Below are 27,481 nucleotides of genomic sequence, written 5' to 3'. Positions count from 1 at the left end.
AATAGCTAATGCCCATTTCCCCACTAACATAAAATTAATGAAAGTGTAATTCAATGCATTAATTAATGAAGTGAATTCACTTACTCAATAAACATTAATGATTTCAACAAACATTTTATACTCATTGCTAAAAGCATAAAACATTCTTGGTCAGGAGTTTCAACAAAACAAAATTCATCTCTGCTACCATGGGGTTTACCAAGTTACCTTCAGAGGATACTCTAGAAGAGATCCTTGTGCCAAAAGACTGCAACCATGACATTTTATTCAATCAAAAAATGAGGACATTAAAACTTGCTTATTTGTGGAATTTCCTTTGAACATTTGTTTCTCATTTTCAATACATGGAGATGCTGCTGTGAAATATCACAGGCAAAATACTGTAGAAATAATAACCATTTTCTTCTGATGTACCAAGAAATATTTTAGATGAGGGACATGCAAGAGACAAATCTTATTTTAAATCAAATCAAAAAGATTTGAATATATAAGTGTATATAATATTTTCAAAGATTCTCATGTTAGTTTTGCAAACAGGCAGAATTTGGCTGCTAAAAAATTTCCAATCATTCATTGACTCCTTTATATCAGTGTTCATAGGGCCACATAATAAATATTGGAGCATGTGGATGACAAACAAACACAGTTGGATTTTAAAAGTGCTTAATGCATGTACTTTATTTAAATGTTTTAAACACTGTGATATGATTTTAGTATGCTTACAGTCACTCTAATTCATACTTTCAAAACAATGGTCAAAGCAGCGATTACATCAACATACTACAGAAGTGCTATACACCCAAATAGTACTTTAGTAAATTATAAAACCAATGTACACAAGAGCACTTTGGCAGAACTTAATTTGGGACACAGCTCTGTACAGGAATCCAGTGAAGGATGAGTCATTCTTGGAGATGGAACAACATGATTTCACAGCCTGGAACGCTCAATAGGACCATCAATGGATTGTTTCAACAATCTAACAACCAAGGGGAGCTGCCAGAGAGTCAGGCGGTCTCATTCCAGATGCCAAAAGCAACAGGCAGACCATCACAGTTTGGCCTCTAAAGACATGACTTTTTATTTGTTGAACTCATCCAGAGAAGTAAATCTAATAAATACAGTAAAATGTAACCCAACCAAGATTTTATGTCACTTTCCACAGATGCAGGTATATGAAAAACTGAAGTGCTAAAGGAAAATACAAGTGAGTATTTGTGTTTAAGTGTTCAATACTAAACTTTAACTATCCCTTCCCCCACCCCACCTTGGAGCATTTTCTTATTGTCTGTCATATTATCATGAAATTTAATCCTGTCCATTCTTTGAAAGGAAACTAAGTGTCCTGTTTTAGATACTGAAAAGTTAACATAGGCCTACTCATTCTCTGCCAAGATTCATTAAAAAAATAAAATTCAACTTTGAAAAAATAATTTCTATTTAAATTACATGCTAACAATTCTTCAAAGTAAGTAATTTTTTAAATGGAACTTGAGAAATGTTCCCATCATAGAGTATAGAAATTCAAAACTGATTCCACCAAAACTCTTTTTTTCTCTGGAAAAAATGCATAAAACTTTGAAGCACTTAACACAAGGGTCTGTAGCAAATGGTTGATAGAAAGCAGGATTCCATTTACACTTGAATATATAAGGTACTTAATTTATACTTGTAAAAAATCACAATGATTTTCAGAATATTTTGCCAAATCAATGATGGCAAATAGTTTGGCAACACATTTTAGAAAGATGATTTATATACTACATATAAATGAAAGGCAAACATAAATATGATTGATTTAAGTTTAATTACATTAATATAATTTACACCATACCAATACCCACATGGTAATAGCCACATGGCAAATTCACAGTTATAACTAAAAAAACTATTTAGAACAGTCCTTTTGTTCCATTATTTGCATAATTTTCAGTAATAGACTTAGAAGCCTAATACATGTATGCTTATCTTTTATGGGTTATAATAATCTAAAAGTTATACTTCAACATTGTGGCTTAAAAAACAAACATCAGTGTGTTTTTATGCTGTAGTCAAAGCTGACTAGTTTCAGGTTTTAAAAACTTTCAGGTGGATCAGAGCAAACTCTATCCCAGACCAAGGCCTATGTAGTCTACAAATTCTTTGTCACAGTTGGCAATCCACCCAATGGGATCAGTGACTCTTAAACCTCTGAACTTGACATCACTCCCACCCCTGTTTTTTTAAAACAACAGAGAGGAATAGCAAAGTGAAGAATTCAAAACAAAAATAAAACCTACATTTTTAGGAGGTCATCTTGTGCTTCAGAGTTTCTGTTAGCTTCCTAGTTTGGAAACCCTTCATACTCCTAAATGTAGCCTCCATGTTTCTGTCACAGGACCCTACACAGAAAAAGCGAGAAAGTTTTCCAGCCTTCTTAGACCACTTTGGTTCCTCATTTTCCAGGCAATAAATAGAAGACCATATTCTTTCCTGTAATATTTTCCTTTCTTTTACCAAACTTCCTTGAAAGAAAAAAAAAAAAAACTTGAAATATTCCCATACCACTTTTTTCCAAAGGAAAATTCCTAACTAATACAGACAGGAAAGCTCAAGATTTATTTTCTTCCATTCCCAAAAAGGTGAGAAGATGTGAATATATTGTGCCCTCTTCCTTCTAATAAGCCTTGAGTAAAACTTAAAGAAGAAAAAAACATCAACCAGAAAGCTAAGAGTTTAAATCATATCAGTTTTAAAGTTTTGGTGTTACCTTTGTTTCTTCAACAAAGATCCACATCTTTCTTAACATTTAAGCATTCTTCTCACACCCTATTATTTTATATGCAAATTACCATTATAACAATGTAGCTTCAACATGCTGGTTCTGTTCCTAGCTTTTTCCACATAGGTTACCTACTACAAAATATCTCCTACAATAATTTTAACCTATCTGCCAGTAACTGTTGGTTCTCCACTATAAAACTTCCCTCAGTTTGTCAAGAGTCCTTAGAGATAAATGTATCAATAATATACAGCTAACTGGTGAAGGAGCTATGAAAGATTGTTCCCTTTCATTTTCCATTAGTCCAAAATATACAGATATACATACACCTACACATAACAAATTTACACTGTCTGCAGAAATAAACTGCTGATATAATTCCATACACATATTCAGGGATTCACATTTTAACAGTAAACTTATACACGTATATAAGGAAATATAGTTTTATACCCCTAAATTACATAGCAAGCTGAAATAGATAATGCTTTAAGATTTTATTCTTTATGAGTCTTAGAAAAAGAAGACATAAACTTCAAGCTATGTCTGTAGCAATTATCAGTCAATGTGGGATTATCTTTAAGGACAAATTATCCGACTTGCTTACTGTATACAAAAAGTGATATAAACAGACTATTACAAAACACAAAATTTGGGATTAGAGATAACAAATAGAAACTTCATACAAAATACCTGATACTATCAGATGTACTTTGTATAGCTTTGACCAAAGAACTCTTATATTGGACATTCTTTTCTGATATGAATGAATAGTCACAGCTATATATTAGCAACAGAAAAACAGGAATGAATTGAGTGGGGGCAAGAGAGACCTGGGGTTTCCCTGGTGTCTCAGAGGTAAAGAATCTGCCTGCAATGCGGGAGCCGCAGGTTCGACCCCTGGGTCAGGAAGATCCCCTGGAGGAGGGCATAGCAATGTATTCAGGCATTTTTGCCTGGAGAATCCCATGGACAGAGGAGACTGGAGGGCTACAGTCCACAGGGGAACAAATAGTCAGACATGACTAAAGCAACTTAGAACAGCACACATAGGAGAGAGCTGGTGGCACAGCTGAAATATGTAAGTGCACTGTGGTACATATGTATACAGTTTAACAGTGTCATGTTAGCCGAATTAATGTCTTTTGTATTGTTAAGTTCACCAGTAAGTGATGCAGAATATAAAATATAGTAAACACTTGCAGATAACACATTGAGTAGCCGTCAAAATATTGACTAGTTTTGAAGAACTTGAAGGCAAGAACCTGGTCAAATGAATCAAGATTAGAAATGATCAAAAGAAGCTCACAGCTGCCTAAAAGTTTTAAAAATTAGAAATTTAACACTCAGCAAGCATACCAAAACCATGTTTCATTTGCTCACTCAACGCAGAGGCTCACTCACAGTATCTGAATTCCACATATTTATGTTGAGTATATACAGTTAGCAGAACATAAATATCACAGGTACTTATGAAAAACCACTATGTAGACGGTTACTAAGTTTATGTTGATTTATGTACTGGTCTAGTGATTTCTAGGGTCGCCACTTACAGTCGACTTTTTAAATCTAATCAGTTTCTTGATACACTCAGTGAAAAACTGTTGCACAGAAACTCCAAGTCCCAGCAAGCAATCAGGCCCATCGTCCACTGGAGGCAAAGCTTCTGCTGAATGAGAAGGTGATTTCAGAGTTCTTGTATTTTCCCCAGGCACCAAAAGGCACTACTACTGCAGTAGTGTTATCTTCAGTACCATATTGTATTGCCTGCAAGGTATGGCAGGAAGGAAGAAATGAAATGGAAATCAGGATCTGTACAAAAAGAAATCAGCCTTTCCCTGGAAGGCCAAACTGGTTTAACACACAGTTACAAGTTATTTCACAGTAATTTGTGATTCTTTCCCCAGATCAATGCCCACAGTTTTTTAGATTGTGATAGGATAACTAATGACCCAAAGTATATACCAGTGTAGCAGTTTTGGCAAATTGTACCAGTGAACTAATAAGGTATGAGATATGTAGCTCCTGAAGAAGAAAATACACATAAAGCATTTAGCATAGGGACTAATGCATGGTTACACACAGATGAGATGGTTGGATGGCATCACCAATTCGGTGGACATGAGTCTGAGCAAGCTCTGGGAGTTGGTGATGGACAGGGAAGCTTGGCATGCTGCAGTCCATGGGGTTGCAAAGAGTCGGACACAACTGAGTGACTGAACTGAACTGAACTGAATGAAAGGTTAAGGATTCAGAGAGTGTTAGCTCTTACCTAGCAATTCTGCTTCTAGGAATTTAGCTTAAAGAAATTATAACCTAAGAAATGGATGACTTCCCTGGTGATACAGTGAATAAGAATCCACCTGCCAATGCATGGGACCAGAGTTCAATTCCTGGTCCAGGAAGATTCCATGTAACACGGAGCAACTAAGTCCATCTGCCACAACTACTAAGCCCACGTTCTAGAGTCCATGAGCCACAACTATTGAGCCTATGTGCTGCAACTACTGAAACCTGCACACCTAGAGTCTGTGCTCTGCAACAAGAGAAGCCACCCCAATGAGAAACCCATGCACTGCAATGAAGAATAGGCCCTGCTCACCGCAACTAGAGAAAGCCTGTGTGCAGCAGTGAAGACCCAACATAGCCACAAATAAACAAACTTTAAAAAATTAAAAAGAAATGGAAGTATACAAAGATATAAAACTATAAGATAGTTTATTATGGTCCATACAAAATGGAAAATTGGCAGAAACTATACTTCCTACTGGGCTTCCCTGGTGGCTCAGAGGTTAAAGCATCTGCCTGCAATGCGGGAGACCCGGGTTCGATCCCTGGGTCAGGAAGATTCCCCTGGAGAAGGAAATGGCAACCCACTCCAGTATTCTTGCCTGGAGAATCCCATGGACAGAGGAGCCTGGCAGGCTACAGTCCACAGGGTCGCAAAGAGTCAGACGCGACTGAGCGACTTCACTTTCACTTATACTTCCTACTGGAGAAGGAAATGGCAACCCACTCCAGTATTCTTGCCTGGAATATCCCATGGATGGAGAAGTCTGGTAGGTTACAGTCCATGGGGTTGCAAAGAGTCAGACGTGACTGAGCAACTTTACTTCATACTTCCTACAGTAGAATTATAAGTCAATTTTAGGAACAAATGCAAACAGCAAATGATACAGTCAGTATAATTCCACAGTGATAAGAGAACAGACTCTGTATAATTTTAATACCTTTAGACCATGAAATTTGTGCACCTTGTTTTTACATTTCTGGATATTTCCAGTGTCTCCTGGTTTATAGTCTATGGGAACTTGAATAGAATTTGTTGCTGTTGTGTAAAAATTATATTAATCTTAATTATGTTGAATTGGTTCATGGTGCTTTTCAGGTCTGTTATATCCTTCTACTTTTCTGTCTATTTATTCTATTACTTTTTGAGACTTTGATATTGAAACTTCAACTAAAAATCTTAACTTATCTAATTGAGAAAATAATTGCAATATATATATATGTAACTTTGTTCTGAATTTTCCAAGTCTTCTGTAAATGTGTTATCACACTTTTATAATTTAAAAAACAAAAAAGAGAAAAAATTTAAAAAAAAAAATAAGAGTTCTTGGGATTATATTTAACAGCAAATGTACTTCCAAAGACCTCACAGGTTGAGGTCAAAACTAGAAGGAAAGGATTGATAAAAATATGTGATATAAAAATCTTCTAATGGCTGAGTAATATTCCATGGTGTATATGTACCACAGCTTCCTTATCCATTCATCTGCTGATGGGCATCTAGGTTGCTTCCATGTCCTGGCTATTATAAACAGTGCTGCGATGAACATTGGGGTGCAAGTGTCTCTTTCAGATCTGGTTTCCTCAGTGTGTATGCCCAGAAGTGGGATTGCTGGGTCATATGGCAGTTCTATGTCCAGTTTTTTAAGAAATCTCCACACTGTTTTCCATAGCGGCTGTACTAGTTTGCATTCCCACCAACAGTGTAAGAGGGTTCCCTTTTCTCCACACCCTCTCCAGCATTTATTGCTTGTAGACTTTTGGATAGCAGCCATCCTGACTGGCGTGTAATGGTACCTCATTGTGGTTTTGATTTGCATTTCTCTAATAATGAGTGATGTTGAGCATCTTTTCATGTGTTTGTTAGCCATCTGTATGTCTTCTTTGGAGAAATGTCTGTTTAGTTCTTTGGCCCATTTTTTGATTGGGTCATTTATTTTTCTGGAATTGAGCTGCAGGAGTTGCTTGTATATTTTTGAGATTAATCCTTTGTCTGTTTCTTCATTTGCTATTATTTTCTCCCAATCTGAGGGCTGTCTTTTCACCTTACTTATAGTTTCCTTTGTAGTGCAAAAGCTTTTAAGTTTCATTAGGTCCCATTTGTTTAGTTTTGCTTTTATTTCCAATATTCTGGGAGGTGGGTCATAGAGGATCTTGCTGTGATTTATGTCGGAGAGTGTTTTGCCTATGTTCTCCTCTAGGAGTTTTATAGTTTCTGGTCTTACATTTAGATCTTTAATCCATTTTGAGTTTATTTTTGTGTATGGTGTTAGAAAGTGTTCTAGTTTCATTCTTTTACAAGTGGTTGACCAGTTTTCCCAGCACCACTTGTTAAAGAGGTTGTCTTTTTTCCATTGTATATCTTGCCTCCTTTGTCAAAGATAAGGTGTCCATAGGTTCGTGGATTTATCTCTGGGCTTTCTATTCTGTTCCATTGATCTATATTTCACCATGGAATATTACTCAGCCATTAAAAAGAATTCATTTGAACCAGTCCTAATGAGATGGATGAAGCTGGAGCCCATTATACAGAGTGAAGTAAGCCAGAAAGATAAAGAACATTACAGCATACTAACACATATATATGGAATTTAGAAAGATGGTAACGATAACCCTATATGCAAAACAGAAAAAGAGACACAGAAATACAGAACAGACTTTTGGACTCTGTGGGAGAAGGTGAGGGTGGGATATTTCAAAAGAACAGCATGTATACTATCTATGGTGAAACAGATCACCAGCCCAGGTGGGATGCATGAGACAAGTGCTCGGGCCTGGTGCACTGGGAAGACCCAGAGGAATCGGGTGGAGAGGGAGGTGGGAGGGGGGATCGGGATTGGGAATACATGTAAATCCATGGCTGATTCATATCAATGTATGACAAAACCCACTGGAAAAAAATAATAATAATAATAAAAATTTTAAAAAAAAATCTTCTAAAATTTTTTTAAGTTTTACAAACAAATAAGAAGATCAAAAAATATATATTTGCAATATTAGACAAAGTACTAATAAACTTAATATATAGGAAGTTCTTACAATAACCATGAACACAAACATGCCTATAAGATCATGGGGAAAAAAGCTATACACAGACAAGAAATACAAATGGCTAGTAAACCTGTACAAATGGCTTGCTTTACTAACAAAGAAAAAAGGTGCAAATTTAAAACACTAAAATTTGATTTTTCCACCTATCAATTGGCAAGACATTACCTATGATAAAAATCTGGAGAAATACAAACTATAAAACATGCTAGTGAAAAGTATAACATGCATAGTATTTCTGGAGGGCAATTTGGCAAGCTTATTAAAAGCTTCAGAATGCTGTATATTCTTTTACTTAACAATTTTGCTTTGATGAATTTAACCTAAGAAAGTAATATCTGAAGGCAATAGATAAGCACAGATATACAGAATGTTTATTATACAGCTCTCTCTAAAACATGGAAAAGTGAATGTAAACTAAATTAGTTGATTATGATAAGTATTAAATGAGTAATAGTACTCAGATGAGGGATAGTATGCCCTGGTAAGTTAGAAAATACATATCTAAGACAAGTGGTTGAAATTAAGAAAGAAGTGGCCATACACAAGAATTGGGCTGTTTCTTAATTTGAGCATATATAGTTACCAAGTGAATAACTCATGGTTATCCATCTGTTTCCAAGTAAATAATGCTTTTAAAGTAAGATCTTACGTCTTAATTCCAAATGTTAGCACTTAAAAGTTTGGGCCAAATTTGGCTCCCCGATTGCAAATGTAAAAATTGGGAATGCAAAAATAGCTGTATGTATAAGTTAAAATGTGCCTCTGATGATTAGTGATGGCTAGAACTTAGAAGAGCTATCTATCCAAACAGAACATTAAAACATAGAAATTTTACATTTTTTTACACTGAATATTATCTAGCTTCCAAATTTTAGCTCTAATTGGCACACTGGCATACAACTCATCCATATACCTTTTTGTATTTGTTTTCATGCACCCATTTTTAAAAACAAGAAGTTGATTATGCCATAGTGTATGTTTTTAACCATAGTGTTTTCATATTGGATATTTACATGGAGCAGTCTAGTTTAAAATGATCTAGTGGTTGGACTGAGAGCTCAGTTATCTGGGTTTGAAGCCCAGTTCTGGAATGTGACAGTGTCTCTGCTCTCCTCCTCTGTAAAGAAGAGTTAGTTCTAACCTAAGAGTGAGTTAGTAACCTCAGAAGGTTACTGTGATGATTACATGAGTTAAATACACATAAACAGAAAAGTGTCTGACATATAGTACTTGCTATTGTTATAATTTACTATTGATGTTACTAACAGATAGGTACAAAGCCAAAAATAAACATAGCTCGTTTTTTTGACAGATTAATTTTACTTAACTACTTGGGAGACCGGCCAAAAAATTTTTTTAATTGTTAATACCATGGGGTCAAGTGTAAACTTTACTGTAATACTGAAAGCTAAAACACATGATTTCAAAGAACGCTCCAGACAGTGGCGGCCCCTCCTGGCTGCACCAGGACCTGCACCTGGCTTTGTCCTCTCCTCCCCACTTCGGGATTTTTCTAGCAGAAGCTCTGCTGTTACCTGTTCAGTCACTGCATGGGCTGCTTCATTGGGATCATGGCACTGATTTACAAAGTCACAAATCTCTTGACTGTTCACCATGAAGTTAATTCCATCTGTAGTGAGGACCAGGAAGCTGTCATCAGCATGATGTAGCTGCAATCAGAACCAAATGTATAGAATTACAAACTAGACTGGGCCTTAGAATAATCTTCATAATTCAGTGATTTTTATCTGTTTACAGAGTAGTCATCTGTGTTTCAGAACTTACAGACAAACAGAGTGAAAACAGGCCTGCATTTAGGGCAAATACAGCAACATTTAGCATCAATCATGGAGGACAAACCTAACATTTATTTAGTAACACCATGGAGGAAGAAGCCAGATAGCTAAATGCTGAGAGGCAGCCTAATATAATGGCTAAGAGTCTCTGAAGCCAGACCTCCTGGGTGTGAAGCCCACCTCTATTTTTCAGCTGGGAAAACATAAGTAAGTTGAACTGTATATGCTCCAGATTTGTTTTCTCTATTAAATGGGGTAGGAGTGGCTATTTTGAACAGAGTCCAACACATTGTAAACTGCTATATAAGTATTTGTTAGATGAAATGAACATAAGTGGGATATCTATAAGACATAAAACTGTTCCATAAATTGATAGTCATTTGCTGCCATTATTGGGAGCCTACCCCCATATACAGTGTGCGAGGTACTAGAGCAGGCTGGGAATTGTATAGGTAAAGTATCAGTTCACCACTAGGTGTATGCTGGGGGAAGTGTAGTATAAGGGGGACAATGATTAGCAGCAAGCAGAAGATGTCCCTGAAAGAGAGGTGGGGTGATTCTCTGGTTTGGTAGAAAAGGGAAGTCAGGATAGCTTCCAAATGATGGTGATGCCGAAGGATGAGGTGCAGGTGAGGAAGGGAGGTAAAACCAGGCTTCCAGCCAAATTCCATAGCAGGATGAAACAAAGCCAACACTTCATCATACATAAGGCCAGGAAAGTAGTATCTTACTTTATCTGAAAAGTTTATCTTTCCTTTCATTAATCACTTCTTTTTTAGAAGTCATACAGGCTTCAATTAAGGCTTCCAAGAAAGCCTGCAGCGGGCTGGAAACAATCCTGTGTTCATTCCTTGCCTGTGTAGCAAGTGTTTGCAAGTCTTTTCTTACCTTAATCCTCTTTGTTTCAGGTTCTGCTATCACACCACTGGTTTTAAGATCCAAATCTCCGAGACTCCTTGTCATTGCAAGTCTGCCATTCACGTGAGGCTGTCCCAAGCTATTCCAAGCTACAAACCCCCCACATTTCTTAATCCTGGTAAAAAAAAAAAAAGACTATGATGTGATACCCAGAAAACCAAGGATTAAACTTAAGCATGAAGTCAGTTTAAAATGCAAGGTTTTATTTCTATTTTGAACGGTATACATATCATCCTCATAGATGGATCAATGGATGTATTACCTTTCTTTCTCATCTTTTCTTTCTGGAGTGTGGTCAATGGTCAGCTTCATGGGTTTTCCTTTTCTACACAAAATAGCTCGGCTGTCCCCAACACTAGCTATAACCAGTTCAATACCATCTCTCAATAGGGCTACTGTTGCAGTAGTCCCAGAGGTCAGAAGTGTTGCTGCAAATGATGAAGAACAGTACAAATCAGTGACAATCAAACGATTGGATCTGGAATGTTTATTACAAAATAAAACACAGGCATGTTAAACTAATGCTGAAATGTATCATTCTAATTTAACTAGAGCTATGCAAATAAAATGCAAATGAACTATGGAAGTAAGAGCATGCAGAAAAGGAAGTATTTAATTCAGTAACAAGGCTCTATGCAAACAGAAAAAGCTGCTAACCTAATCTGGTAAAAATGCATCACTATTTCAAAATGGCTTCTATTTATATAAAGTAGAACTCACTTGAATTTATCATTCTGACATCTTTTTGTGTACATCAGGTGTCAGGATTAAAAGTATTACATTTTAATTAGATTGGCTAATAAGGCAGAGTGATTTAGGTCTACAGAGTCCATTTAGGCAAGCCAACTTTTCTATAATCTACACACTCAGCTTTTTTCTTCTACCCCCATCCTATGGAAGTATTATCAATTAATAGGCTAAGCAAGATATGTCAAGTGTTTCATTGGCTCTTTAAGAACTGTATTTTATATTCTTTCCTTCTATAACTGCTTTAATTTTACAAATGTTCACCAAAAAAAAAAAAAAGAAATCCTAAAATGGTTAAAGGTTCACATTCTTTTCTTGATTATCTTTGTCCTCCCCAGATGTAAAACAAAGTTACAGCCGTCATTATATTAGGATAAAATCTGGAGGGCAGGGAATGAAATTCATTCTAGTTTCCCATAAACTTGGTATAGTTCACACTTCTGGTTCCAGCAGGATCTGAAACAATCAGTCTGTACCCAAATGCAGGAAAAGTACTGCCAAGTGCTGCTCCTGTGGTCACAGCCTGGGCCCAGAGCATTCCAAGAATGTTAATTTCCCCTGACCAATAACAAAATTATATGTAGCTTGGCCTGAGGTCATCGCTGTTTCCTTCATCCAATTCAAAGTACATTTTGCATCTTTCTTTAGTTTATTCTAAATTGTCTGCCCTAAGTTCGTCACTACTTGTTGAAATTTTTGAGGGTGCATTGAGCCTTGTCAAAGAGAGAATACTGTGAAAGACTAAAAAGTAAAGCAAATTGAAAAAAATCTAAAAAGATAACAGTTAAAGCAGGTATTATCTTCAGTAACATGGTTAATTCTTTAAAGCATCTAAGTAAAATATTCAGGTGATCATCTAAAAATGATTTTGACTTCAAAGGCAGAGTTAAGAAAAATGAAATGCTATTGACTGATTGAGGCTCAGTCTTCCCAATTTTTTTTAAGGCAATTTTTAAAACAGCAGTAATGCATTTGGAAAGATATATATGCATATATTTTCCAATCAATGTATTAAAATGCCTGCTTTAATCAGAAAAGTAAAAATGGGGGAAAAAAATGAATAAACCCTGCTTAATCTCCTATATTCATGCTGAATTTACTGAGAAGTAGCATTTATAGTTGCACTATCTTCCCATTTATCTCTTGATTTTGGAACTGCTGTGCCAAAGTAATATCATTGTGGCAATACTAAAGTAGATTATATATTGTCATTGTATAACACAAAAGTTTTTGTGTTAAGTATCAGTGATGTTTATATTACAAATGTTAAGTTTTGAGTTTCATAAAACATTATATAAGGGAATCTTTACAGTTGAACCACTGTAATCTTTTCAAATGGTTAGAAGAGCCTGGTAAGAAACATAGGCATTTACTCAGATGCTACTTGTTCAGGGAGTTTAATGCTCCTCTCCTTTGTTTAAAATGTAACAAGCAGCTTTTTTTTTTTTCTGAGTGTTTTTTAATTGGCTACCTCAAAAGAGTTAACACTTCATAAATGAAAAACTTCAAATTTAGCCATTTAGGATTATAATCCATGGCTCTGCCGCCTAGATATTTAAAAGAGTTTGAGTTTTTAACCAACCCAACTTCACAGTTCCAAAATCCCAGGATTTATGGGAAAGTTTTTTAAACAGTTGATTCTGGTTTGCTAAGCATCTAAGAATATAAATATTAAATCAGCATTTAGTTTCATTTAACATTTAACATGGGAGTAAAAATTCTCACTTTCTTCCTTAACAATAAAATTATAAAACTAAGACATCTTTCAATAAGTTCTTAACACTCACTGGACATTTTCTACTGCAAGTCATCTCAACTAATGGGACAAAGAGGATGTGGGAACCTTCCAGTAGTCCAGGCTAGGAACCGCTGGACTCCTTCACCTGGGACAAAATTAAGCAGATCTCTCTTTCCACTGAAGCCCAGCATATAGTGTCCACGGGCTCCAGGTCTAGAGCTGCTGACCAGGCACAGTTCTCTGCCACAAATAACACGCACAGAGGCAAATAGGAAATTCACCCAGGAATTGTGCTCAAACATTACAAACCTGTAACACAGGGGAGGGTAGAGAAAGAGCTGCAAAATAAGGGGAAGGGTTTTTATTTTGGTGAAATTTTCAGTAACAAATTACATAATATTCCAGGAGATGCCAAGTCAATGATTCCAAAACTCAGTTTGACCAAGTTGATGGTATTTTGTAGTTGAGTCTGTTTTCTTCATCACAGAATAACACTTCTTAGTTTTGTGTCTTTCCAAGGTAGGAAAACCCATATCCAAACGTATGTGCACCAAGACACATATGTGGTGACATACACACAGACTCAGCCAATTCATCTTGAAGAGTAAATCAGTACCTTTACTGAGTTGAAAAAAATACACTGTAAATATGTTTGGTATCAATATCAGAATTGTCCCAGTAACAAAAGGGAAATTCACGGGTAGAGTACTTAATAATTCGTATCTGACAAGCATACTAGAAAGGATGTAAACTACCGGATACTACCAAATTGCTAGGATTAAAATATAAATCAAAAGGAATCAAAGCACCTCCTATACCAGATACAAGGAGTAGCTTATTTGTTATTGGTAAATGCAGGGATTTTAGGATCTAGACAGTATTTCCTGAATAGAATGATTAATTTAATTGTTTAGATAAAAGCTAGTAAGGCTCTTAAGTGCTAAAGAATGTTTACAATTTTATGTAATTCATAAAATGGGAGTTTCTGCAGCTCTCTCTTTCCCCCAGTGTTGCAGGTCAATATATCAAAAGAAAAAATGATCAAGATTTTGAATGGCAACATAAAGAATCAAGCTGTACTTTTCAAAGTATAACCTCCCCCACCCAGAAATCATTCAACTGTGTCAACAATATGGATAAACAAATATAGTTACAATATTTACCAAAATGATGTTCTAGACATGTATGAATGATAAACACTAAATCAGAGGAACGAGTTGAAGCAGTAACAGCACAATAAGAGTATCTCTCCAACGCTGTCCCTATTGTTTTGTTTTTGGCTGCCTCCAACATAACAAGGGTAATCAGACACATTGCATTTCTCATACTGGTTATTTTTTAGTTTAATCCTTCCATAAAGAGATCAAATAATACGAAGAGCAGGGAAGTTTCCAACAAGACTCACAATACTGCCACCACCGTCTCCCACTCTGAACGTCAGAGCATCTTCTCTCTTTGATCCATTTGTCTCTTGGGGAGCTTTGTTGCTTTCAAATCTTAAGTAATCTAGAAACACTTCGAAGAGTTTATCGGATATATAGGATATCATCTAAATTTTCTTCCATCTGGTTTAAGTGACAGTTTGTCCATTAAACAATAAACTAATGGGACAGACATCATTTGAACTTACTGGCTGATTTCATTAGTTGTAAAAATATACATGACTGGTACAAAATGAATACAAAATATTCAAAGATGATGATGAAATTAGCTATTTGTAAATAAGGGTAAATTCAAAATGCATCTACAACAAATCAATATAGATAGCCAGCAATTTCTTAAGGGCTGTTTCTTGATAAACAGTATTCTGATTTTATTCTCCTCAAACTACCCTCATTTAAAACTGAAATAATAAATATTTTAAATGCTAATGAGAAAGCTTGAAGTATTTTATGCAGATATGACAGCTTTAGATGAGAGTCTTAAAAAGATGAGTACATTTTATTTTCGCCTTATTATTTTCACTTTCTTTTGAGAAAGCTAATAGTATGACATGGGGCACTCTTACACCACCTGAAATTCCACCATTAGTGATTCATTCCTGAGGTTTACCCAATCTCTTTTCAGCTTTCCTTACTCAAAATTCAAATACCCCCAGAAGTGGTAACACATTAAAATATATACATTAAATAATTTAGTTAAATTGGCTATAGGATAGTCAAGTTATAAGTTATAATTACTTCAGTGATAAAGGGTAAGCAATGGAGATCAGTTTAGTCCAAATAATTATTGAGTATTTTTCAGGCTCTATGCAGGATGCTGAACACTAGAAATTCAAAAATGAATAAGCCATGGTCCCTACCCCTCACGCTGCTCACAGAAAGGGTTCAGTGAGGACAAATGGAGCTGATGCTAAAAGAAAAAGTGAAAGAAATTGGAGAGGGCAAACTGCGCTTCTTCACAACTTTATATAACTAGCACTGGTCCTACCCACAGCTATGCCAAAAAGAATATTATCTACTCTTATAATACTGATACTGCTTCAGTTCTACTAAAAAGTAAAAAAAAAAAAATTTTAATTTAAATAATAATTTTGAAATCTGAAGTGGTATGTGTTATTTTTAAATCCACAAATTGAAAAGTTTAGTATATTTGATAAAATAACCCCAAATATCAAAAGCCAATTTTTGAAATCTTTGAAAGCCTGGCAATTGATTAAGAATAAATTTCAAAATTGTTCTCAAAATACTTATTTAAAAAAAAAACCACAGAGACTAATTGACCCATAAGAATACATCCAAAATAAGATTCAAGAAGGACAATGTCATAATAGATCCTTTCTTTTTCTTTTAGTAGTATGCTAACCATCATTCTGTCATGCTCCATTATACTTTTAAGCAAATTGCCATTAAATGAAAAATAAACTTTAGAATATCTTATGAAAGTTCTGAGATCATTAACTCAAAAATTATGACAGAGGAACCATGTTTAAATGAATACATTTTCATTTAATTATTAGAAATGAAGAACTATTTTATTCATTCCTTTGCTAAATTGATGTGAGAAAGGTGTCTGTAGAAAATTTCTTTTAAGATAGCAAGTTAGGTCAATTCTCTCCCTAAATTCAAAATTCCCTTTAACTGTAATTTATTATTTCATAAATGAAAGGAGTCCTCTCACATTTTAAACTAAATCTATCACTGTCTTAAGCATTTTTATCAATTAGATCCTGCACAAAAGGGCTGACTACACCCATGAAAGGTTATTGGTTTTTTATTTTTGGCCACATTTCCAAGATATACTTGAACATTCCTTTCTGAAAACCTTGCCCAGTGAGCTCTACCTGTTTACTCAACAGCTGGGGCATACCACCTGCACTACAGCCGATAAACTTCATGGCGTGAGATACAGCCGACCTGCTTATAAATGAAATAAGAGCATACCAATATTCAGAGTTATGAAAATAAAACTATAAGAAAGTGTTTTAATGTCCTCTTCACCTTCGTATGTTTTACCCATTAGGAACAAGAATAGAATCTTATGCTAAAATCTACCCTCTCTCAACTCCTATTTTCACAAGCTCAGGAGCCAGTTGGAAGGGGGAAAATGTCCAAAGGAATGAAAAAGAGAGAATGGACCTAAGTAATCTACAAATGAGAAAATAAATCCTTGAACAATGAGAGTGGACTCTAAAGTTTTTCGGAGAAGTATGACAGTGATAAATGTACTGAAAAAGAGAAGGAAAGTGTCTTAAGATGGCAAATGAAGCCATCCTAGAGTCATCCTAAACATCATTAAACATGCCCGTGAGAGAGGCCACGGTGGGTGCCAGGAAAATCCCAGCCCTAGCTCTCCAACTGACCTTTTCTGTTTCTCTGAGTTTCAGTTCCTTATCCGTAAAATGGGGAGAATTTCCAGCCCTACACACTCCAACTGAAAATTACAAAGATAACATTGCTGTGGTGAGCTTTGACCTCCTCTAAACAAGGGAGAAGGCAATGGCACCCCACTCCAGTACTCTTGCCTGGAGAATCCCATGGACAGAGGAGCCTGGTAGGCTGCAGTCCATAGGGTCGCAAAGAGTCGGACACGACTGAGCTACTTCTCTTTCACTTTTCACTTTCGTGCACTGGAGAAGGAAATGGCAACCCACTCCAGTGTTCTTGCCTGGAGAATCCCAGGGACAGAGGAGCCTGGTGGGCTGCTGTCTACGGGGTCGCACAGAGTTGGACACGACTGAAGTGATTTAGCAGCAGTAGCAAACAAGAGGATGAACAAAAGACAGATGAATATTATTGCATGATTCATTTTAAAATCAGTTATGAAGTCTATATGCACACATTTTAACGGTTTGCTATAGAAGTGTTCAAAAGTTATGAGCAATAAATTTGGGGGCCAGCCAACTAGAAAACATTAGCTACATTTTCACGAAATGGTTTTAAAAAATTTAGCCAAAATCAGAGACATTTTTCTTTCAAAATATAAGGGCATCCAGTACACAAATTCTAAAATTCAGCTGTCATACCCTTGTGTTTAACAAATAAAAACAAAAATGTCAACTAGTCACCACAGGAAAGCTGCAAGATCAAGGTTTTTTTAAGAAGTGGAAGAAAAAATATCTTCCTTCTAATTTCACAAAGTAGTACATATTAACCATTGTCCTTTTGAGGACCAACTAGCAATTTTCTTGTCTGGACAACTACTCTCTGAGATTACCCTGTAGCAAATTTCAGTAATCGTTCATCAGATTCCTCTAAAAAACAAAAACAATAAACCCTCTCATAGTACAGGCATCTTGTTCATAAAATGAACAATCAGATTTTTTTTAATGTTTAATCTTTTTTAAAATCAAAATTCAACATCAGATCTATTTTGGAGCTTCAGTTTCTAAAACAACCTCTAATATGTCTCATTTAAATGTGAGATACTACCCCTAGTTTGGATTCCAAACAACATTTAAAATGATTATTTAAAAAGTCATTTTCAATGTAAGCATTCTTACAATAAACATTAAAATTCCCACCCCTGAAAAGCTTATATTGTTTCCTTCTTACCCCAAATTCCCCAGGACTTTAAGGAATGAGATTGTTTTACTTACCATCAGCAGATAGGTGGGCGTGCCTTGCAAAAGTTTTATCTATTTCTAGAAAAGCCAAGGTCAACACAGTTTCCAAGTTCTCCTCCTTAGGAAGCAAATCCCTTCAGGGAGAGAAAAAAAGAGGCCAATCACTTTACAATAGGTTTCCCACCTTCCTCTTTGTCCCTCCAGCGAGCAGAGTCATTCCATACAATGGACGTCCCAGGTTTGCCTTTCAGATGCTGTTCAGTCTTTGCAACTATATGGACCAAAGCCCACCAGGCTCCTTTGTCCATAGGATTCTCCAAGTAAGAATACTGGAGTGGGTTGCCATTTTCTCCTCCAGGGAATCTTCCTGACCCAGGGATCCAACCCACATCTCTTTTAAGTCTCCTGCATTGGCAGGTGGGTTCTTTACCACTAGAGCCTCCCGGGAAGCCTTTCAGATGCTTAAGATCCACATATTAATAAATCAGATTGAGAAAGAATCAGGCCCAGGGATAAGTTCTAAAAACAATAAAATAAAAACCTAAGTCTCCAATCTAAAGATATTAATCCTCACCATCACAATCCTGAGAGGTGAAGAGTTCTTTTATATTAAATTAAGCCACAAAGTTCCTTCGTGGAGTAAGGCAAAATATACATAAATCAACTGATGAACAGTACGAATAACTATGCTTGGGAAGAACAGTCACATGGTGGTAACTGTTACATGTTCTCCCCCTCTTTTAATTCCAGTAGTATGATCCTCAAAAATACGTTAATATTGACTGCTGTAAATAAACTTTTTAAACAGCTCCAAAACACCCTCATTAAAAGCATTTTCCCCATGTTTTTGCCAATCATCTAACGCTATTTTCAACAAGTATTCAAAGCTATTCATACCACTTGAAAGAATAATTACTATTTATTGAAGCACTAAGTGCCATGAACCAAGAGAAGTAAGTGCTCATAGATTCTCAGAGTACATGAGATCATGTACTTTATTATGTGAATTCCCTTGAAATGATTACAAGTGCTGTTAGATTCTGGTCAGTGCTCTCACCAAGAGAGTGGTTAAAACATACTCATTTCTGAAATGGTAATACTCATCAGCAATTAATAGCATGCTTGAGCTACTGCTTGTTCATAAAACAATAGTATGAAAGCAGTCAAATAACTACCTTAACAGTGGCTGTCTCAGCCAAAAGGTGAAAGTTTAAACAGGAAAGATAAAGCAAACTACAAAGAATGAAAGTCATTGTATCACTGTACATACAGGATGCATTTCTCCATGTGGGTGTGACAGAAATCAGCCGCTGCAGGTCCGCCGTGGCCATCATACACCGCAAAGTACAGGACCTCATTGGTCAGCTGAGCAAAGCCAAACCGGTCTTCATTCTCTTTCCGTTTGCCAATCTGTGATGCGCTGCCCACGTTCTGCAAGCTGACTTTGGGAATTGGCTTGCCATACTTAATGCTGGGCGGCAGCATAATTGGCTCCTCCAGGCGGTTATCCCAGATGCCAAAATTATCCCAGGTGGCTGGTCGGCCGCTACCATCAGGATCAAAGCGAGACCATCTCGGCTCTGAAGTGGAGCTATGGCACGTGGGTGTCACCTGCAGCCCATGGGCTCTGAGCAGCACTCTCCTCCTCACCTGGTTCCCACCGCTTCTTACCAAAGTAAGTAAGGCAGCTGTTGACATAACTCCAGACGGCTCGGGAATGAGAGAAAGGTCAATGGAACAATAATGGGATGCCTTCCAGAAAAATGATGCAACTGAGTAGAAAAAGAGACAGAGACACTCCATCAGTAATTTCAACTACAACTGATATATCATTAGATATTACCAAGAATGAAGTCTGTAAAGAAAGTGGCACTTAACAGCCTACCCCTGAGAATAGTGGTTCAAAAATGAATCAATTTACCTACCCCACCCACTCAGTGTTTAAATTCTATAAAAATTTGACAGTGTGCACAGATCACATAGAACAAGTGCGTCTCCAGCTTTAACCTACAAACACCTGGGGATCTTGTTAAAATGTAGATTCTGATTCAGTCTGCCACGTGGTGCCTGAGATGCCGTATTTCAGACCACCTCCCTGGTGATGCCAGGCTGCAGTTCTGGCAGGCCCACACTTTTGGTTAGGGAGAATATAGAAAACAGGTGTAAATAAATAGTCTTCCCTTCATCAACTTCATTGCTCTGAAGAAAAGGTGGAGCAAATATTAACAATAACAAAGTCTCTTACAGGGGTAGAAATTAGAAAAAAAAACTGGTTAATAGAATATTTATTGTTGTGGGACTATGTAATTTCCTTGGTTCTGTCTCATCACAATAAAAATTTGAAGCGATGGACGTTAAAGCCCTCGGACAGACAGTGTCTCAGCTCTCGGGACAGATCAGTGTTACAGCTCTCGGACAGATCAGTGTTTCAGTTCCGTGTTACAGCTCAGTTTTATTTAGAAAATAAAAGAAAATACATCCTCAAGGCGTGAGCACATGCCGACCCAGAAGACACAAAGAGAAGAGAAAGAGAGACACCCCCCCCCCCCGCCCCCCAGCCCTTTAGCTCCTCTTTTTATGTTTTTCCCTCCTGCCCCCAGGACTGCCCTATGTAAACTGGGCTAGCCAGGAGTGCTGTTTGTTCTACCTGAGGTCCTCATTCTGGTCCTCAGACCTTCCTTTGTTCTACTTTCTGGGCTTTTCCCTTCCTTGTCTTTTAGTCACCGCCAATCTGAACTCCATTTTCCTATTCTAACTACCTAACATTAAGATAGTTCTGTACTGAGAGAGTGCCCAAGTTTTAGCATAGATACAATCTAGGATATCAGTTCTGTTTGTTTTAAGGCTTCTCAACATATTGAACTTTACATACTCTATTACTCTGGTTAAAATAAACTGGCTCATGCAAGCACCCACCAGAGGCACAAAGAAAAAGTAGTTCTGATGTGTGTGATCTCAGGGATTAGGGGAAACTGCATTTATGACAAGCAGTCTTTTCTATGAGCCACCCATCTATGCATTTACATTAACATCTGCGGCTCATCCGAATGCCTCCCCTGGCTGTTGGCTAGGAGAATTCCTATGCCCCTGCAGGAAGGACTGTGTTGCTGGCAGTTTGCCATACAAATAAGGTTTAAACAGAAATTCATTTCCAAAGTATTTCATTCTACTACTTTATGAATTAAAAACCAACTTGAAAAAATAGCATATTAAGATTTGATAATGCCAGTGGAGGGTATACAGGTGTCATATTTTTCTTAATTGTATGTTTGAATTATTTCTCTATAAGAAATGGATTTGAAAAAAAATGTATCTCCCCAAAAGGCACAATCATACACACACAAAAAGCCCAGCTTGAGTGTATCTATAAGAAAATGTATTACAGATTTTAAACAATCATTTTCAAATAAATTTTTGGAAATCAGTCTAGTTATGTATAGGAAGAACTATTAGCCCTTTTAGTAAGTAAAAAGAAGTAAAAGAGAAGGATGCGGTTCCAAAGAACGCCCTTGTATATCTAAGCAATGGAAGACATATGAGCGCAGCCTTCTCACAATTTAGAATGAAGATGGCCTCCCAAATAATTAATTGGTCATGAAAGACTTAGGAGATTGCTCCTTCTTGGCCTTTTAGCTAACATCATGTATTAAAGTCTGAAACTCACTTCTTTTGCATTATTGGGGGCGGAGGAGACACAGTACCTCTTTATCAAGTATCAAAGAGAAACAATGCATTCCATTACCAAAATAAAAAGAGAAATTTATTCCTTTGGTTCTGTTTGAAGGTTGTATTTCATTCAAAAACAAAAACTGTGTCAAATAAAGTTGAACTTGTAGAGAACTTTCAAAGTGTAATACCATCTTGCAAGTAAGAGAACTAATTCTTGATGGAGATAATTCACAAAGCAGCTTTGCATTATAGGAAAAATAAAACTTTAAATGTTTATCAGAAAACATTCACATTCGAAGAGTACACCAGAAATTAGCAAAGTACTATTATTCTTTTGGCTTCAATCTGAAAGCATGTATACCATACTCAGCCTTGGGTCATTTTGCAGTCACACGCATACTTTGAACAAGAGTTCTAGAATTACAAACTAATAAATACTGAATAGTTTCCCTGCAGCTCTTCTAGGATACTCTTGTCATTTCTCACTCTCTCCTCCAAACGAACAGAGCTGCATTCACATTAGGCAATATGCATCTACTGTAAACATTACTTAAGAATGAAAAATGCAGGTTGAGCAGTTTCTTTAAGCCTACATAAACTAAAATCAGTCTTCAACCTGGCTTCCTTCCTCATTCCTTATCTGCACAATCATCTCAGAAAGTAAGCAGAATAGTCACAGGAAAATATTTACTTTAAGGCATATTATCGGCTATTGGCATACATGAAGCATAACCCAGTTCACCAGTTTACAAAACTAGGTCAGCATCATTTATGCAAGCAAGGGAGTGTCTAAAGAAGTGATTCCATCTCCTTTGCAAAATGCAGTATAACGAAATCATACTAATCTCCATGTTCCCAAGGAAACAGTTCAAAGAGGACTTTGTTCCCAAGCTAATTAATAACTCTGAATTAATCTTACACATCAAGAACTTTCCTTCAAAGCTTCAAACTACCAATCAGCCGCTATTGCCACTCCCCTCCCCTAGCTCTCCAGATGCACATGGAAATGATTAGACACTAATTAGCAGGTAGAATTTGTAATGTGGGGGAAAAAACAAAAGTCTTAAAAAAAAAAAATCAGTGTTCTTTATAACAGAAAGAGCTGAGAACAAATTGATAAATACCTAAAAAATATTTTTACTGTCAGCTGAATTCAAAATTGGCTTGTGTTTATCATTCTGCAAGCCAAAAATTGTTATTCAGGAACCCTTTATGTTGGTCTCTCAATCAGACATCAAGGCTAGCTTATTTTCCTTTTAACTGTTATATTCAATCTTTGAAAGTCAAAATAACCCAAAAGAATCAAAGGGCACAAATAATTCTGCTTGAAAGCCATTTGAAGACACAAAATGTCAAAGCAAAATTTAAATGAACTAAGAGTCCAAGAACACATTACGCAGCACACCATATTCTACGAGCAAAAACACTTTCGTTTTTCACATTCATTTGTGTGACCAAGCCTTCATCTTCCTCTGACTCAATGCTTTGGTTAATCTGATTAAAGTATCAGATTCTGACACAGAACTCTATTGAACAAAGTTGACTCCTGATTTAATATTGACTAGCAGGGGGACTCTCAGAAAAGAGGGTTAAATGAAATAAGTTGAGAGTCCACAAGAGTAGGCATTGAGATTCCACAAAAGAGTGCTGGTAAAAAGCCACAGCCTGAGAGTAGGAAATCTCAGGTAAAAGCGTCAGGAAAAGGAAAAAATGCATTTGGTAAACTTCTGAGGTATACACTTCATTTAAAAATAATAGTGGTAGTGGTGAAGAAAAGCCACATATACCTCTACAAGACTACTATGCCAATTTTATACTTTGATCTTATTCCAATTTTATAATCCTGCAATGATTTAAATACCTCAGAGCTGGGCAAATGTATTTTTGGAAGGGGGAGGCACTCACGGTCCCTGGCAGTAGCGTGCACTTGGGATTTGAATTAAACTGCTCTTGACTGCTGAAAGCAGGTCAAAAGGGCAGTTTATTGATGTCATGTTAAGTACAAGCCAAAATTACTCAGGAGTTCTAAGGATCAGTACAGCTCAAACCTGCTTAGCTTTATATTTCTAGCAAAAATGTTTAAGGAAGTATTCATATCTACCCATTATAAAGTGGTACTCAGGCATCTTCATTATCAATAACTTCCACAATGAAAACACAGGTAATTTGAATATTCTTAAAATGTTTCTTTAATGACTCTACAAAAAAAAACAACCAATTTATCCCAATAAATTCAAATATTATGGAAACCTCCAGAATGTATCTCAGGAAATTTGGACTCCAGTATCCTCTTTACCAATACCCTGCTAGGAGGAAGGGAAAGAAAATGTACTGGTCTAAATGAAGGAAAAAACAAAACCAGCAAGAGAAACCCCGAATGACTCCCCTTATGTTTGACCTGAACATATGTTTAGATGTGCAAACAGAGAAAATAACAAGGGAGCAATGAAAAGTATTCATTATTCTAATTCCACAAATATTTTTTAAAACATTTTAGTTAACATGGATACAACTCACAGAACCATGTTCCAAACATTCATTTAAGAAGAATTTTCCAGAACAACTAAGTATAAGGTGTGTATTTTTCATTTCCTCTATAGCACCTAATACAATGTTGACATCTATACATTAAATTTTCAGTAAATTTAAACATTTTTTTTAAAGGGAGAATTTTCCTTTACATTCTATGCTACATCACTAACATCTTTCCCCTCTTCCTTCCTCTTAAGATTCTAGTCAAGCAGGTGCTTGAGTTGGTGGTCAATAGAAAGTAACTAAGGTTGCAAGAAAAATAAAATCTTGAAAAATTATAACTGATATATTTTATTACACAGTGTAGTGTTTTTTCCCCTAGGCTAAGACACCACTGTTGTCTTTCAAGACCATTATAATCTGTCACCTTAGTTACTCATTCTGAAACCGCCGACAACCTCATTCTTTCCTCCGTACAGGCGAAGAGGGTGCAAAAGACTGAAGAGGCCTTGCTGCACATTTCCAGTCTGAAGCTCGGAAAGGCAGGTGGAGCTTTAGAGACCCAAGTTCCCTGTCTATTGCCACCCGGAGTCTCGTCTATGTCACCTCCCGTGAAATCTCTAATCTACAGACAGCGGCTGCTAAAAAAGACATCAAGGGCCAGAAGGCCTTGAGATTACAGTGCTCTTTTGGCAAAGCAAAACCCACGTCCTCAGATCGACAGCAACCAGGGCTCTGCATCTTTCTCTGCTCCGATCCCCCGAAAAGCTCACCCTTGGACAGTTCGGGTCCAGCCAGGTGGCTGGCTGGCCGTGACAGATGAATGACCAGGGCGAAACACGGCAGAAAGCACACCCTCCCGCCGGCGCAGTCCGCGAGCAGTGCAGATGGCTGGGTTCCCTCCAGCACTTTCCGCCGCCCTGTCTCCGCCTCTCAACCACCCTCGCAGCGTACAGATTCCGGGTGTCGCCACGTCTCCCTGAGCCCGACCGCCGCTGCAGCGGCTAGGAGGCGCTGACACTCGCAGCATCCTCCCGCCCGCTGGTTGAGGGTGGGCGACTCGAGGCTTCGCTGAAGGGAAGCGCGGGCTGCGAGCCCCTTCCTCTCGTCCGTCAGTTCAGTTCAGTCGCTCAGTTGTGCCTGACTCTTTGCGACCCTATGGACTTGCAGCACGCCAGCCAGCGTTCCTTCCAAGTTCCATTCCCTCCTGCCATCCCGGTCCAGCACACTCGCGGGCAGGAGCCTCCAGCCTTCCGGCCGAGTTCAGGCAGAACGTAAAATCTCCGCAGAAAATGCCAGCAGCGGGTGGCTCAGCCGAAGTGGGCCCCGCCCCGACATGCTGCTCCAGACCTCGAAACGGAAGAAAGCTGCGCACAGCGAACCCAGACACTGACCGCTGGGCATGCACTGAAGGGGCTGGAGAAATTAAACCGACATTTCCCCTCCTCTCCCTGGGGAACCCGTTTACTCTCCATTCCGCGGGTGGGGAGCAATGGGACGTGCCCCCTCCCGTAAATAATATAAACGGTTAACAGATAAATGAAGTGCACTCTCCAAGCTCTTACCTCGTGATGGCAATATCCCTGGAAAATGTTCAATTAGCTAATGGAGGGCGGGAGAGGGGTTTTCTGTAAATAAGACTGCCTTCTCCGATGTTTTCAATCTCTGAGGAAGCAGTTAGAACAGCCCCTGGCTCAATCTGCTGGAAATTCTTGAGAATTTTTCGCCCGCAGTGGGCCAGATAGAGAGGGGAAGTCTGTTCCCGCTGACTGACGGCAGCTCCAGCCAACCCACGCTTCACGAGGAGGCGCGCCCGCGGCCCGGCCCTTAGTCGCAGCCAATCACAGGTTCCGACAGGAACCGTGCTCCCCGCGAGATCAGTTTGACTTGACTGACTTTCAGCAGCTCACAGCAGAGCGACGTCGACTTGGGCCAGTCGTGTCTTATGGGGATGTCCGCCCTCCCGAAGGCCATGGCGCGCAAACCAACGAGGGAACGCCTCGGCGGTGGACGAGAAATCTTGGTACCTCGCCATAGGATTCCCTTGTAGCTCAGTTGGTAAAGAATCTGCCTACAATGCAGGAGACTCGGGTTCCATTCCTGGGTTGGGAAGATCCCCTGGAGAAGGAAATGGCAACCCACGCCAGTATTCTTGCCTGGAGTATCCCGTGGACTGTAGCCTACCAGGCTCTTCTGTCCATGGAATCGCAAGAGTCGGACACGACTTAGCGACTAAACCACCTCCACCACATAGGATTGAAGAGAGGTGGTGTTGTGTCGCTTGGGGCAATGGGTCGGTAGTTGTGACCACTAGGAATGAGAACGAAATGCCAGCATTTAGCACTTTGCAGGGCAAAGGTATTGAAAGGCATCAGGTTTCATTGCTACTCTTTGAAACATTCAGAGTACACCTTTCTTCCTGACTGAGCAGGCATCTTGTGATCCCTTGGGAATGTTTTTTTGGTTTTTTTACCCTTTTTTTGGCTGCGCCCCACAGGTTGTGAGATCTTGGTTCCCTGACCAGGGATGGAACCCCTGTCCCCTGTAGTGGAGCGAGAGTCCTAACCACTGAACCGCCAGGAAATTCTCATTGAGAATTTTGGTTCTTTCATTTGACAAGTATAAGCATTGATATTTGTTTAGGGAGGACCTTTTGAATACCTTGCACTGGGATATAATCTTGAAGCAAATAGATATGATAGTCGCTTTCATAAAGCTTCCAGTCTAATTGAGGAGGAAGAGGGAGAAGACAAACAGGTAAACAAGCCAATAAAATAATAACAAATCACGACAAGGAGTGAAATAGACAAGGTGTAGGTATAGAGAATAATTGGAGGTTGAAGTTAGATAGGGAGGGTTGTTATGTAAGAACTTTATTACATTTAATGGAAGAGTGAGAAGATCAGTCAGCCATGGAACCTGGAAAGAGATGACTGTTCTAGGCAGAGAAGACGCAGAGCAAACGTCCTGAGGTGGGACAGCTTGACATTTTGGGAGAACAGAAAGAAGGCCAGTGTGGCTCTAGTTTAGAGGGA

General features: G+C 37.9%; 1 protein-coding gene across 2 annotated transcripts; it reads right to left on the bottom strand.

The window, feature by feature from the left end:
* Nucleotides 1-651: 651 nt before the first annotated feature.
* On the bottom strand, nt 652-26,217 carry PPM1K (protein phosphatase, Mg2+/Mn2+ dependent 1K). 2 transcript variants are annotated; one of them, XM_061164426.1, is made up of 7 exons: nt 26,012-26,217; nt 19,576-20,077; nt 18,339-18,439; nt 11,078-11,243; nt 10,786-10,930; nt 9,637-9,771; nt 652-4,528 (listed from the first exon to the last, which is right to left on the bottom strand). In XM_061164426.1, exons 2-7 carry the CDS (start codon nt 20,001-20,003, stop codon nt 4,397-4,399), a joined length of 1,107 nt encoding a protein of 368 aa, XP_061020409.1. In that variant the 5' UTR covers nt 20,004-20,077; nt 26,012-26,217; the 3' UTR covers nt 652-4,396. The 2 variants fall into 2 exon arrangements, with proteins under 2 accessions (XP_061020409.1, XP_061020411.1); XM_061164428.1 differs by lacking the exon at nt 26,012-26,217 and adding an exon at nt 25,220-25,873.
* Between the last annotated feature and the right edge of the window lie 1,264 nt (nt 26,218-27,481).

Source organism: Dama dama, chromosome 17 (assembly GCF_033118175.1).
Source record: "Dama dama isolate Ldn47 chromosome 17, ASM3311817v1, whole genome shotgun sequence".
NCBI lineage: Eukaryota > Metazoa > Chordata > Mammalia > Artiodactyla > Cervidae > Dama > Dama dama.
Note: the sequence above shows the minus strand (reverse complement) of the source record. Positions and strands in the feature narration are given on the sequence as shown.

What these genes read in the sequence shown, in the direction of transcription:
- PPM1K (XM_061164426.1), bottom strand. Translation starts at nt 20,003, where the DNA reads ATGTCAACAGCTGCCTTACTTACTTTGGTAAGAAGCGGTGGGAACCAG. An exon ending in CACATGGAGAAATGCATCCT is followed by an intron (nt 18,440 to 19,575) that starts GTATGTACAGTG and finishes CTCTCCCTGAAG; the next exon opens with GGATTTGCTTCCTAAGGAGG. An exon ending in CTGAAACAAAGAGGATTAAG is followed by an intron (nt 9,772 to 10,785) that starts GTAAGAAAAGAC and finishes TTCTGATTGCAG; the next exon opens with CTACATCATGCTGATGACAG.